The sequence below is a fragment of the Drosophila suzukii genome, chromosome 2R (assembly GCF_043229965.1).
Source record: "Drosophila suzukii chromosome 2R, CBGP_Dsuzu_IsoJpt1.0, whole genome shotgun sequence".
Classification (NCBI taxonomy): Eukaryota; Metazoa; Arthropoda; class Insecta; order Diptera; family Drosophilidae; genus Drosophila; species Drosophila suzukii.
Window position 1 is genome coordinate 9,943,420 of NC_092081.1, and position 15,662 is coordinate 9,959,081.

The 15,662-nt window shown below is 39.7% G+C and overlaps 1 protein-coding gene across 9 annotated transcripts in view; it reads left to right on the forward strand.

Moving 5' to 3' along the window:
• The first annotated feature begins 5,865 nt into the window (after positions 1 to 5,865).
• kn (EBF transcription factor knot) overlaps positions 5,866 to 15,662 on the forward strand; it is a 29,858-nt gene continuing 20,061 nt past the window's right edge. For all 9 annotated transcript variants that reach the window (XM_017075199.4, XM_017075192.4, XM_017075195.4 and 6 more), the window contains exons 1-3: positions 5,866 to 6,553; positions 11,282 to 11,499; positions 11,558 to 11,613. In XM_017075199.4, coding sequence (XP_016930688.2) covers positions 6,369 to 6,553; positions 11,282 to 11,499; positions 11,558 to 11,613 — 459 coding nt within the window. In that variant the 5' untranslated portion in view covers positions 5,866 to 6,368. The remainder of the gene's footprint in view (positions 6,554 to 11,281; positions 11,500 to 11,557; positions 11,614 to 15,662) is intronic.

The following is a 15,662-nucleotide window of genomic DNA, read 5'->3' on the forward strand; positions in this document are numbered from 1 at the left end:
AAATATCACAAAAATTAATTATGAATGCTGGGATCTATGCATGTTGTGATAGGCCAGTCTCTTTCGCCTAGAAACATTTTTGATTTGACTGAAGAAGAGAATCTCCTTTTTGGCCACACCCGAAATCCTGTTCCCTCGGAAAGCAACAATAAAAACAAATTACAATTGCAACAATGGCAGCAGCAGCAAAACATTTGAGGCCTTTTCTCCACACACACTTCAGTTAAATGAACATTTGCAGGACTAGGATTTATATAGGTCCACATATATTCAGGGGTTGCACTCCAGGAGCATTAACCCCTTTTTGCCCACGGCAGCGGCAAACAACGGAAGACTGAAAAAATTGAAATAAATTACCAAAACTAAAGGCAACAACTGTTCGCATAATGAAGTCAAATTATTTTTGACTACACTTAAAAAAGTATACTCCCTAAATTGTAGAGTTTTGTACACAAGTTATATTTTTCAATTTTGGAACCAATATCTTTCATTTAAGAGATATACTTTCCTTATACACAACATTCTTTAAGGGTTGACAATTGTTCTCATTCATAAGAAATTTACCCGCTGTAAAAATTATATTGTTTAAAAAATAAAGTGATACGATTTTTATTAATCTTTAAGATGACCAAATGTAAAGTAAATGGGTTATTTCCGCTTTAAAGGTTATTATAATAATATAATATCTTATGAAATCCAAGCTAAGGGATATTATAATAATAAAATGTCTAATGAAATCCAAGCTTTATTAAAAATACTGCATTTTATCGGCCAAAGGTATATTATTTATTTATAGCTACATTTTTCTCAGTGCAGTTGGAAAAGGGGGAGTTGGAATAAAATAAGATGGGGTGCGCAAAAGATGATCGGGGAAGGTGTGAGTGGTTCAAACTAGCAGGGCGTAAGGTTAGCGTAGGGTGCGTCCGTTGCTGGTCCTTGGAATTATGCAAATAGGCTGCACTTCAGATACCATACTACCCATCCCTACTAAAACCTCACACTCCTAATCACCAGAGATAACCCTCTACAAACACACATATTAGTGTCATCGAGCATTTGCCGGGCCGTTTCATTGACACATAGAACACCTTTTTTGGAGTCCACTTCGTATGATGTTATCATTTAATTCTTAGGGAATTAACACGGACATTGTCAGCCGTAAATGAGCTAATTAATCTAGTAAATGTGTCGCAGCTCATTCCGCATTTCCAGGAGTGGGTTCGCGTTTTTGTGGTTCTCCAGAGGATCCCCAATGCTGACACGCTTCTCCAGGTGGAAATGGAGAAGGGGAAAATGGGCAGGGAAACCCCTAGGGGAGCTGCACTAAAACCCCAAATGAGATGCATGAATTCCTCTCCACAGACAAGCACCTCATAAAAGTTTACATCAATTTATTTACGACAAATTTTGGGGGAATTTCAACTTTAAATTAAATTGAATGAATGAAAATTATAAGCAAAATATATGTAGGGTTTAATTTTAAATAGAAAATGCTAGCTCTTATCTTGAAGACTTGATGAATTTATATTTTAAGACAAAAATCAGTTTATAACATTTTAATAAAGTTGACTTTTAAATATTTATCTAGATTTCTAGAACACAACATAAGATATTTCTTACTACATCACAGTTTTGTATTTGATTTACACTTCAATCCAATATATCCTTCCCCATAAATTTCTGTATTTTTGGCTAACTTTATTTGGCCACAAATCAATCTTTTGTCGCACCAAAGTTAATGAACCAGCCGCACTTTTCCAATCTCGTACTTGATGCGTTGGACTCCGCATATTTGGCCAGACTGAAAAATAATTTCATGTTTATGGCCAGGTTGTTTTCACCGGCCACAAAAATGCTTATCGAAAGGCTGAGATCGCAGAGCGAGACTTGTAAATATTTATGATTTTTTGCGATTTTTATGCGACTGATAAACGGGTTTTTCCCAGACAAGAGAGTGATGGGATGTGCCAAAAAATATGTTTGTGGGAAGAAATTGTACACTTTGGCCCCCGGTTAACCTTATGTTTGTTTAAATAATAAATCTGAAGAAAGGTTTTGTTTTTGTTGCCTCCAACCCCTTGTTGTTCTTATGTAAACGAGACCTTTTTCTTTTTTTTTCGTTTTTTTTAAGAATTGGGAGTTACCCTCACGAGAACGTTTAGGCCGAGGATTGGGTAAATATTTAAACTGGTTGGCGATTGTTTTGGCAAAATCGTTGCAGTTGGTCAAACACGTGTTTGAGATAATTTAATTAAATTTAGGTACTTGGCTTTTTTCCCTTGCCACGTGCCACTCGAGTCCAGTTTGGTGCCCTCGAAATGGAGTGGCAAACACTTGAGCACTTGGTTAAAAAATCGCTGCAAGTGCGGTGGGGTTGGTAATTCCTAGAAAATTCCATGGAATCGAAAACTTTGGTGGTCCGCGGTGTAGACAATGCAACTGTCATTCGGAATACATACTTGGATGGATCTCTGGCATCTGTCACAGTCCGTGGGGAGAATAAACTAAATTCCCCCGAACTCTCACGACAATGCCAATGATGACTGGTGGAAATCTGGGAAAGATCTTTCCATCTGTAACTAAATATGATTTATTTTCACGGTGTGTTAGCCCCTCTCATTAGTCAGGGCCCCGGGTAATTTGCATAAGTGTCCTGGGCACAGGAAAAAGGACTCGACTCCTCGACTTAAGAGCTGGAAACTAATTAAAATGTTCGCGCCTCGAATTTCCTTCGCTCGCCCTTATTTATGACCCTGTGAATGTCTTGCATATGGACAGAGTTCAGATCCTGATCTTGCCTTCTTATTTTCCTCCTTTGTATTTTTTGTTTACGAGTGACAAATGGGACATTTACATGCGACTCAGTATGCATATTAGAATTATTCATGGTTTCTTCAGAGATGGCGTCTGTGATGCCGCAGGAAAGGGGTGAGGGTTTCCTCAAGGAAATCGGAAATGAGAGGGGTTACTCTAAGGTATGGGGTTAATCTGTGCATAATACCAATATGTGGGTATTTCACCTATTGTTTTTGACAAAAATTTGAGATTTGTTAATGCTTCCAACATTTTATTCAAAACTTCGAATTATCGGTATAGGGTAAATCCATCCATATTAACCATATATGGGTATTTGCTATAAGATGTACATATTTTTTATTTTATTAAATAACATCAAATTCAAACAAAAAATCCATCAAATTTCTAAGCTAGCATAAAAGTCGTTTCAGAAGGTTTCAGTAATATGAGTTACGTTTCATAAAAATAATTTTATAAGCGACTGAAAATAACATGAAAATTATACAGGTAGTTCTTATGTAGTTTAAGCTTTATTTTTTATCTAAATCGGTCGGCTATATACATTTTCGCTGAAATATATACATTTTTGTTTGCCCGGAATGAATTTCATATCAGTTAATGAATAATATTTTAAATGTTTTGTCAAAGAAAGAGTTTAAATAATATTCAAACACAAATGTGAAGAAACGGAAGAAAATCTATGAAACCTAAGGCTATTACATTTGTAATCCAGAAGTCAGTCCCCACTTTATTATAAATTCCTCAGCCTATAGATGCTTATGGTTAAAAGTCAAACCTCCGGCTAATTGACACAATTGTTATTCTGGTGACGAGAGTCCTTCCGATTGTCCCTTTCCCACCCCTCGGTAATCCCTTAAGTCGCCATCGGAGGGGTAAATATCAAATCCGGAGAGCGTACCAACAAATTATTTGGCAATTGGCTAGTGAAAGTCCAGCGCCATGTAAATCCAATTGTAAACAATTTCAGTCAAATTCCAGGGGCGTCGGCCATCAAGGGGGTGGCAGGGGTTAAGGGGTCCCAGTGCCATGACAGCTGTCGCGGCCCAGAAAGTCCGCTGAGGATTGGGCGTGATAAAAGGGGTTAATCGAACACGCGGACCTCCAGTTTTGGATCGAGGAATTTTCTTCACCTTTGCGGAAAAAGAAAATTTATTTGTAGAGGGTCGTGGAATTTCCTTCTGGGTATTTTGGTTAATTAGCGATGTCTGGGGACATCTTCCTCTGATTTAAACATAAAAATTGTGCCCGCAGCTCTGGGGAGATGTTTCGAGAACTTCTCAAAAATAGACCGGTAATTCGAGGGAGTGAGGGAAATTCGGAAAAAGAGTTGATTCTTCTTCTGACACTTGCCGATTTTTGGTTAACGGAGTTTTCCAACCTTGTCAGAAGTTAATGAGATTACCACGCCCCTTAAATTAATTCACGGAAAAGTCAAACAGCCTGTGTGTGTGTTGCTCTCTCTTTCCCTCGTTTATTCAATCGGTCACAGGCTGAAACCGCAAATGCGGAAAATGCAAATTGTTTTTCATCCGAACCCAGAGAACCTCAAAACCAATGCCATCCCCTGGCCTTTTCACTTTTTGTTCTCCTAACGAGGCGTGAAAATTTTGTGGGCGGTTCCGGTAACTAATCCTTGGCAAGAGGAAGAGAGGGATGTGTATGTGGAATATGGAATATGGAAGGGATACCTATAGGTACTCCACAGTGTTTGACAACTTCTTCTGGTCGGATAATGTGCAAAAGTCAGAAGGGTTAAACTCGAAAATGATGACTAATCAACTTTGAACTCACAACAAATTTATCAAACAAAGGTGGAGTTATAAAGAAATAAAAGATTTGACACAACTAAGAAAAGGATTAATAGAAATATTCTTACGTCTGTAAATTTAACATCATATTATTAGAAGAAATGCACAGTTCAAATCTTCTCTTAAGTTATAACTATTGGAAAATGTAAAATATCGTGTTATGATGTTATGTTATGACTATATCATACATTCAGCAAATGTTAAAAACATTATTCTTAAATTGTAGTACCTTTTTACAATTTTTGTTAAGGCATTAAATTATTACTTTTCTTTGTTTTTTTAAAGTAACACTAAAAACACTTCTATGTGACCTATAGGTCAATTTAACAAAAATTTTTCAATTTTATAATTTTAAATTTCACATAAGACCGCTTTAAAAATTTAACAAAAAGCTAATATAAATCTACAAAATTTATTGAAGAGTTATTGAAGCGGTTATTTTATTTTCCCGCTCACTTGCTTGGTTTAAAAATATTTTATGTTATCAAAGGTTTATAGTTCCACTATTTCCCTGCCGTTCCATGAAACTGCTTGCTTTTGGAACTGCTTTGCCGATGGCTAAAGAGAAAATCTCTCTTCATTTTAGCTGCTTATCTGACCAATAGGGTTCGAGCACTGCATGTGGGGCTGTAGTGGGGGTTCGGGTACATTGGGGCTCCCTAGTGATGTTTTTGGATTTTAGTTACCGTTCCGTTTGTTTGCCATTGTGTTTGCGCTGCCTTTGGTCTGTCTTTGCAGGCGTTGACACTTTGGTTTCCCCAGAAGAGCCGAGCCGAAGGTGCCTGGGAATAGAGCGCCTCGCCTCGCTGAAATGGAGAGGTCCCAAAACCTCGATCCTAGACACACGCCCCCTCTCGATTGGGGACGTCGTTGCGGTTCCATTCGCACCGTTCCTAGGGGGCTGCTCTCGCTCGCTCGCTCCCGCTCACTCTCTCTCTCTCTGGCTCCTGGCGGACCACCATGGTGGTGGGTTTTCATCTCGTCTCTCCACGGGATTGGCTGGCCATTGGTTGTATGTGCATATATATATATATATATAGATTGCCATTCCATTGCCACCACACCCCCGGTGCGGCGCACTCTCTCTCCCTTCCACTCCTCTCCTCCACCACCAGCTGCTTTCCCAGTGGCGCAGACTCGTTTCGATTCCATTTTCAAAACGCTTCTTCTGCCGCCGCTGCCGCGTCGCTGCTGCTGCGCCGCTTCTTCGCGACCGTCGCTGCAGAATCGCTGGCAAGGATTCAGTTGGGGTTTAACAGCCACTCGGGACGGTACCGCGCGCCGCTCAAACTTGTTGCGAGACCAATTTTCCGAAAATCCCAAATTCTCTGCGGTGCATTGGCCAGAGTTCACCCAAAAACACCCACACTCCACACCGCACACTTTCGTTTCGCGATTGATTGTCAGCTCTCCGGAGACCCAAAGCCAGAAAAAAAGAAACCAAAACACCAAACCACAAAATACCAACCGATCGAGTTCTAAAAAAATAATATAAACAAAAATTACAACGCCTTCAAAACGGCAGCCACCATTTCCAGCGCAGGATTAGGAGGCCTAGGAGGAGACGTCGCCGCGTACGCTGATCTCCACCAGCACTCGCACTCGCACTCCCACTATCCGCATCCGAATCCGAATCCGCATCCTCATACCCACAGCTTCGCCACCGACGGCTTCAAGCTGCGTTCCGAGGAGCCGGTGCCGGGCTTCAGCTCGGCCTCCCCCTGGCCCACCCTGGAGCTGGGCATGGAGTGGGGCCGGAAGCTGTACCCCAGTGCCGTTTCCGGTCCGCGATCCGCCGGCGGCCTGATGTTCGGCCTGCCCCCCACCGCTGCCGTGGACATGAACCAGCCGCGCGGACCGATGACCTCGCTGAAGGAGGAGCCGCTGGGCAGTCGGTGGGCCATGCAGCCAGTCGTCGACCAGAGCAAGTAAGTGAAGGAATTGGGTGACCCTAAAGTGACCCCAGAAAGTGATCTACCAAGTGATTAAGAAGGAGTTCCCATAAGCATTGTGTAAATCTGTTCCAAAGTGACCCAAAAAAGTGATCTTTCAAGTGCTCCAGAGTCTGGCTTTAACTGGATGTCCTCTTTGGGGTGTTGAGTGGAATCTGGAATCAAAGTAGTTATCATAAATAATAATTCTAAGTATTTAGTGGAATCTAAAAGCAAAGTAGTTGTTTTGAGTAACGAGAGTAGTAAAGTTACATTATTCAAATATCATCTTTTCATTAAAAGTATGCCAAATTCTCCTAAAACTAATGGGATCGTTCTTATATTAATTGTAACTTAGTTCGAGTATAATGTAAATAAGGTCATAGAATCATGGTTTGGCTTATCTAATATTAATTCCGGGGGTTGGATTTTGTTTTAATAACAATTTTTTTTTTCTTATCGCCTTGTCACACACCCATGTAAATTCCAATTCTCCCATTTTGAACCAAGATAACTATCGATCATTGATATGAGTTACTTTATTTATTATTCCATTAATGTAATTAAGCTCAAATACTGCAATTATTTACTAAGCAATGATCATCTTATTAGAGATTATTTTTCGTGGCGCCCAACGTGGGGCCTGTCAACAAATAATGTTGCCTAGTAATGAAGGTTGAATATCCCCCTTAATCTCAGCTAATCTCTTCCCTAATCTCCATCGGCAATCTCCAAAAGAGCCGGCAACAATGTTTCAGCAACACACGCGACGCGTCCAAAACAAAAAGAAGTCTCCAAAAAGGGAAGACCGTGAAAGAAAAAAGTGCGTTTGTTTACTTTTGGCCAAAGCCGGCATCCACCAGTACATACGTACATACCTATATGAAAACCCCTGGGGGAGCGATTCCGAAACGTAGTAAGTCAGTCAGTCAGCCGGGGAGACGGGCGGCTTTTTATGGCCGCCACCCACCCTCTTGGCCAAGATGAACCCCAAAACAAAGTCCGTCCATTCAGATCCCAGACTCACTCGAAATTCCCACTCAAAATGTTTGCCTCACGCACTTTTTTGGGGGGATAAAGCGAGGACTTTGTGCTCAAAGGGATGTTATTTTCCTTTGACTTAGACTTTCACTTTCGCCTCGAAACTCATCTGAATGAATCGACTTACAAAAAGTCACTCCACCGCCGCTCTCAACGGCTCCCCACTCAAGGACCCAAAAATCGAGGGTTGCTCGGGCCAAGGCAAAAGCTTTTATTTTCCTTGGTCCTTGTTTGTTTAGTTGCGTTTGAGATGTTTCTGGCGTGAGATGTTCGCGCCGAAAAGAAGTGCGCGGGTTCATCAAACAGAAAGCGAGAGCGAAATGACAGCGGGATTTGTCCATTCAGCGGCGGCAAATCAGCATTCCCACCCACACCCACAGCATCAACTAGATAATCACCTCCAAGGGCAGGACAATCTCAATCAGGACCACAACCACAATCAGACATTAAACAATAAGACAATGCGCTGTGATACGAGGTAACTAAGTGGAGGTTGTATTACAGTTAAATACATTTGGGACTTTTTCTCATCCGTATGTTAAAAGAGGTTTTAAGCCTAGAAAAAGTATAGAAATTTGGAGTTTGAAACTTACATTTAAATTAAAAATGAATATATAAAAAGTGTAAGGCCCGTAAGAACGGGTTAAGAAGTATTAGAGTATTTAACTTCTTAAGTATCTTAAATCTAAAAACATCCAACTTAGAAGTGTTATTTGAAAAACTTTAAAAATCAGGTTAAACAAGTTAAATACTCTAATACTTCTTAACCTTAAAAAATCAAGTAATAATTTGCTAAGGGCTAGTTTTCAACACAAAAATTGGTAATGCTTATTATATTCTAAGCCCATTATAGTGATTATTAAAATATACAATATCATCTTAAAAGTTATCCCAAATATTATGTCTTTGGAACCATTAAGAGCTTTTTATTAACAGACGCTAAAACGATTTCAAATCTTCTAGTCTATTGATAAATATTTGCTCCGTTAATTAGTATTTCTTGTGAGTCGAATACTTTACAAAGAAACTTAATTATCATTTGCATTTATCTAAATTTGGTTTAGATTCCACATTGTTTTTGCTCAAGTCTCAGGAGACATTACTTCTCATCCCTGAAAACATGTCACCATAAAGTATAATTCAAACTTTTGTGATTGCAATTTGAATTTTTGGTATTTATTATTATTTTGTAGGCAACTTTTGCGACAAATAAATCTCCTCGATTCCGATAATTGTTCAATATGTTTGTGGCAAGCCATTTATTTAAACACTTATCGTCGACCCATCTAACTGGAACAGCAGAAACAATGTTATACTAAAAACAAAGTGCATAAACCACACGCAATTGTGTTGTACTTCTTGTCGCTGCTCGTAAATCAGAGAAATATTCGAAAATTTATTTCAACAAAGATTGTCCAGGGAGAAGAAATAGAAGGAAAGCAGCTTCAGCTCTAGATTGCAACAAAATGCCCGTAAAGTGTCCTTAAACAATGAGGAGCAGGAGCCACAATCGCCAGGATATTTTCCGTCACTAATAAAGTCGCCTTTTTAAAGTACTCGCATGTGTGGAAAGCTGTTTTTCACGTGCCTGGCCAGAAATAGACTAAACGTGACCACGAATAGGTGGGTCTATTCCCACCTTTTATTCTTTTCTGACGGCCACCTGGGCATCGATTTGCGACAATTAAATGTTGGCATAATAAAATCAACAGCAAAACGGCCACAAAAATGTTCTCTATCTACTTTTTTTCTATTTTTTTAGCTGCTCCTCTCTTGCAAATTGGCGGCAAGTGCAAACAAAGTGAGCTGGCAAACTGCCGCAGAACGATTTTCCACAATTTTCAGCCAGTCGAGTTGAAAAGTCAACAGAAAAAAGGAACAAGAAAGAAAAGCGGACTTGGGTGGAAGTTTTTTATTTGCCAGGATGTACTCGGCATTATTTTGCTGCTCACTTTTCGAACACTCGACTCGACTCCTCTCCCATGGCCATAACAATAACCTTTCACCAGAATGTAACATGTCTGGCATTTATATGTCGTACAGGCACCACCCCTCAGTCCGACCCCAAAGGTGACTGCTTTTCCCGTGCAAATCGCATCGAACTTCCGCTTTTCCCCCCGAAAAAGCAGGACTGCCTCTTAATTTGATATCAGCTTGTGGGTGAATCAACTTTAGCACCGCAAAATGTGTTTGTCTCTCTGAAATTCGTATTCAGATTCACTTGAAGTCGGTAGAGGGCATTATCCATAAGTATATCATGTTATTTTAATCCCCCAATTCCCATGAACATTCTCATAGTTAAAACTCGTTAAATTTTTAAGGATTAAGATGAAATTCACAAACGTTTGATATTGTAAAATGTTTCCATCATTAGAGTAGAACTTCTTTAAGAGGAACTTAACCTAGTTTTTTTTTTTAAATATAATATTTCTAGCCATTTTTAGTTGATTTTAAACCTCCTCACTTGGATTCCGTAGAAGGCATTATCCATAATTGTAACATGGTACTTTAATCCCTCAGTTGTCATCAATATCACGTAATTAGAACTCGTTCAATCTATAAGGATTAAAAGGATATTCACATACAGTAGGCATTGTAAAATATTTCTATATAAAATAACTTTTTTTTGCCTCACTCAGTGGAATTTAAACCTCTACAGATGAAAGTGACTTAAAATACCACCCCTTCGATGAAAAGCTATGCCGTATCACTCATAAACCGTTGAAAGGCAATCAAAACTGATGAAAGCTACAAAAGCAAATCCAAAACACCTACTGATAAAATTGTCCACCGAATCCACTGGGTATCCATTCAAGTACTTATTTAATAACTAGGACGCAATTCGATTGCACTTTCGATGGGAGTGGGTCGGCTCTATCATTAGCTGATGGCTGTGCACTCCGAATGTCAGGCATTATCCTTTGGCAAATGTGTATATAATTGCAGGACCCCCGAGTTTTCCGAGTTTACCGAGGACATGCCGAGCACGGCTCCTTGACATTGCCTGTGCAAACAGGAGCAGCACATAAATAGTGCAGGAAAATAACGCAAATACAAAAAATCTGATAAAATCAGCATTTTCTAAATTAAATTGTTCGTTATGCATACAGGAAAAGAGGGTGAAGGAACAGAACAGAACGGAAAAGAACAGAACAGGACCCTACCTTAGTCCTTATAGCTAGACATTGTCCGGTAATTGTTCGCTGACAGGAGGATAAAGGTGAAGTAAGGGGTTCCCCCCTTACTTCTGACATTTAGCATATGGACTTGGGGGTGGGACCAAGGACAAGCCTTTATTCCTGCGTCTGCGGCTCAGTCGTCCACGTGTCCTGTGATAATTGCCCAATGTTCGCTTGGCCCACATACGGCAAACGCATATAGAGAAAGAATTGTTTCAAGTGTAGGAGGGGCGGACAAGGACTGTCATACATCAGGATTATTGTGTCACGTTGATGTTGCTTATGCGCTTTTAATGATAGTTGTCACATCAGAGCTGCTGCCCGAATGTCACTCTCTCTCCAGCGTAATTGAGTTGTTTTCCCTAATTCCGTCCAAAGAACCGGCCGCTAAACAAGACTCTCACTGCCAATTAGAGGCTCTTTAGGCCCGGTCTATGTTTACCCAACTAATGGCATAATTACTGTCCCATCTAATACATGTATTTTCGTAATTTCTCCATTGCAGTTTGGGCATCGGTCGCGCCCACTTCGAAAAGCAGCCGCCCAGCAATTTGCGCAAGTCGAACTTCTTCCACTTCGTGATCGCCTTATACGATCGAGCCGGCCAGCCCATCGAGATCGAACGGACGGCCTTCATAGGGTTCATCGAGAAGGACTCGGAATCGGATGCCACCAAGACGAACAATGGCATTCAGTACCGGCTGCAGTTGCTCTATGCTAATGGTGAGTTCGAAACTATTCATAGGGTTTACCATATTTAATATGGACTTCTTTATTTTAGGAGCTCGCCAGGAACAGGACATATTCGTGCGCCTCATTGATTCGGTGACCAAGCAGGTGAGTCTGAAAATATTTTACTTATATGATATAATATAATATAATATAATATAATAATCTGACATAATGATATAATATAATATAATGATCATTAGTGGCATTTTGGGAAACCTAAAGTTTTATAATAATATTTTTAAATAGTTAATCTCAGTTAAGCCCCATATCTTAGAACTTTAAACTATCTTTTCCAAAAGTTTTTTATGACGTCTTCCACAATTAATAGTTTTTTAACATTATAACATATATTATTCCATTTTTGCTATCCCAAAAGTATCTTTTATAAGGAAATGGATTCATGTAATGAGTTAAGTGATTTGTTTGACATACAAACAGAACAACTCTATATAGAGACAACTACCCCTCAAAACCACTTACAAATTTGCAATTCATCATGCGATTGCCACTTAAATAAATTAGGAACTTTCCGATTTCCCCGCTTTTCACTGCCGGTTAAGGCTGAAGTTAACCAGGCTATGAAAAACTAATTCCTTTTACTCGGCTGCCTCCGTGCATTTTTCCGGGCTCGATGTTTGTTTTGCTGATTCGAGCATAAGTTGCATTCGAAATTGATTGTCACGGCTAATTAAGTGTGTCCTGGTGTGTCCTTTGTCCAATAAATTGAGTCGTCAAACGGGCATTTCATTCGCACGACTTTTCTTGCTTTTTTTCCGCCTGGAAAAGGGGTGTGACCGGGGCTAACGAGGAGAAAGCGAGAAAGGCGAGAAAATCGAGAGAATCGCACGGGGATCGAACATTGTTAATGCGCTTTGTTGTGGGTGCGTGCAAGTCCTGGGGCATTTTTCAGGACCTCCTGGTTTTTGGTCCTGGTGCACCATATGTCCGCTTTTGTGGGCCTAATTCCCTCCGCCGACGTCGCTTTTCCTTTATTCCCTTTCAAGGGCAATTAATTTCTCGAGTGACAAATTTTTATAGACCCTGGTCCGTCCACCTCTTCTTTCGATATCTTCGCCATTAACCCCCTCAATTCTCGATTTCTCTCCTTTTTGTGGGCGTTTCTTGCCCATTTAGCCCGTTCGCATCAGAAACGAGCTCGCAATAAATTTATCCACAAATTAACGACAGCAGCGACATCGCCCCCTTTCTTTTTCACTTTATGGTGACAAATCCATTTGTACGAATGCAATTTAATCGCAAAAATATTTGACCCACGGCCAATTGATTCCAAAAATAATACACGAAAATTGACGAAAAATTAAGGTCTCATTGGAAACTTTTGATTATATTTTTGGAATTGTTGATAAGAAATCCCACAAGATTATATTTTATGGGAACTTTTAAGCAAGTAAACCTTATCGAAAATTCAATAGGGCCATGGAGAGTTATTTTACTAATATAAAAAGTAATTAACATCAATTTTATGAGTCTTCAAGAAAAATGTTCGCCAATTGATTTTTCCAAAAATAGCACGAGAATTTCCGAATAATTAAGGTCTCATTGGAAATTTTTGGAATTGTTGATAAGAAATCGCACAAGATTGTTATTTATAGGCACGTTTTAGCAAGTAAACCTTATCGAAAATTCAATAGGGCCATAGAGAGTTATTTTAATAGTATAAAAATGTAATTAACACCAATTTAATGGGTCTTTAAGGAAAAATTAGAATTTCCGGGCTAAGTGCTCAACACTCCCAAAGGGGCAACTAATTGTAAAATGGTTCAAATATGTTTAGCAATTAATTCATCCACGTGATGTGTGAATTAGTATACATTTCATATTAAAGTTTTTTAAATGATATCTGAAGTCATGAAAAAATGCCTTGAGTGCTTTATAAACAATGGTGTGTATTAAAATAAGAATTTCGCAATAGTTTTCTGGGGTATTTACCGTACAATGATTGTTCAACAATTACGTTATTTTCAAGAATAGTTTCCGGTCTAGTTTCGTTGTATAACTTTACTACTTCATATTTCTCAATTAAAAATTTTCTAGAACATTGCGTAAGAACCTTAGATTTATTTTATAACCACGTGAAGCAATTAACATGTGTACCTTTTGTATGTGAAACTATAAATGTTTTTTAATTTCCCTTACTGTTTACAGACACCTTTCCGATATTTCTCAACTGTCTATTCCCTAGAATATTAAACACAATCTTTAGAAAATATAAATACCTAAGGTTTGCAAAAAAAACATGATTGTTTTAGAATGGCATACTTTATATTTTTTATCTATTAATAGAATAGTTCATTTTATCCTGGTTGGTGGACTTAATCCTCCTCTCGGATATTTCTCAATTGCCCGTTTCCGCTTGACTTGTGATGTATTTTTGATGGACCTACCCCTAACCTGAGAAAATCCCACAGCTATACGAGTTTTTTTCTCCGTTTGAAAAGTGTCGCAAGCTGGGAAAAGAACAATCATTTGATCGGATTAGGTGGGTTTGGCTTCCTCCTTTTTTTGTTTTGGGCTGTCCTATTTTGAATTTTACATTACGTTTGTCGCGTGTCGCTTTTGTTATCGGATTGCGTAACAGGTAAGGCGGGGATAAGCGAGTGTTATCTAAGTGAGTGGGGGGGGTTCGAATGGTGTTGTATCGGGAAACTTGAAACTCGTAACTGTGGCGGGCCGAATGCGATTAAGGCGGAATTGTCTCAGCCGAAGGACTCAAGCGAAGGCAATCGTAAATGGCAGGATGCCCAGGGAGGCAGGACAATTGTCAACAACTGGCATCCACGTGGCAGGAACCCAACTAAAGCGGACAACCCTTGCAACGCAACCCCTTTTACCAGGGGCGGCAAATGCAGCAAATCATGGTCATAATCATAATTACATTCGATCAGATAACGTTGAAAAACAGTTCGAACAGGAGGCGTCGCAATTGCAATTTGAGCTAACGATGGAACCACGGAAAATCGCCTCATTTCGGCGATCATATTTCATTTTCATCAGCGAATCAGATACACATGGAGTGCTGCGGTGCTACGGGTCCGGCATAAAACAATAGGGAAATCCTTTTTGCTCCCCCCCGGTTTTTGTGTTTTGCCAAAATTGCGCTTATCGCGATTAAAACGCACAAACACACGCACAAAAGCGCAGCGAAATTCTAAACCAAAAAGAGATGGAGATAGCCTGGCGAGTTAGAGGGAAAGGGAAGATAACTGGCGATTAATGCACTGAGATAACCGAGACATAAAGTGCTGGAAAGAGGCCCAAAAATCCAGACGAACTAATGGCAAGGATCTGCCGGTTACCGGTTACCCGTTACCCGTTTCCCAAAACCTAACGGTTAAAAAAAGAGAAAGAAGCATTATTAAACACTCCATAGCTATCGCACTCACACACACACACACTCTCAGTGTTGTCTGCGCGTGTTAATTAAGCGATAAAATTAATTTGTATGTCAACACTTAAAAAGCCGAGAGAGAGAATCATTTTCGATTATTAACAAATTGTACAAGCACGCTTAATGGCAAATTGTTACTGTTGTTGTCGTTGGCGCCGCCGGCCGCTCAATAAATTCAACAGATTGCGCGAAATGAAATCTCCATATTTGCATGTGCGCTCTGATCGTCTGTCTGTCCCGCTCGCACTCGCACCCTCCCCCTTTAATGGGCATGCTCCCCATGCATGCTCTCCCTTTCGCACGCAATGCGATTAAAAATGCTTTCACGGCAAGTGCATTTCTGCGGTCGAAAGGAAAGGGATGGGTAGAGAGTGAGAGAAAGAGAGACAGAGAAAGCAGGCGCGAAAAAATGATATCGCCCTCATTATGCGAAATGTGTAATGCATGTGTGGATTCCTCTTTGAAATTCTTCCTGGTCCCTTGGGGAACCTTCGGTTTCATAAAGGTGTGCAAGATGCACTACGGTATTTGGGTGAAAATATTCTTAACTTTTAATAGCTGACGTGGGTGGAATGACCGGAAAATTAGCTATTTTTCAAGTAAAAAATCTGGGTAGCATGAGCTATGGCATCATATTTTAAATTAAAATTTGTTTGTACTTTAAATTAAATTCTAAAGAACTTAAAATCTTTTACCATACAATTTATTTCAAAAAAATTTTTTGGTTTCAAGTTGTCTTACTTTT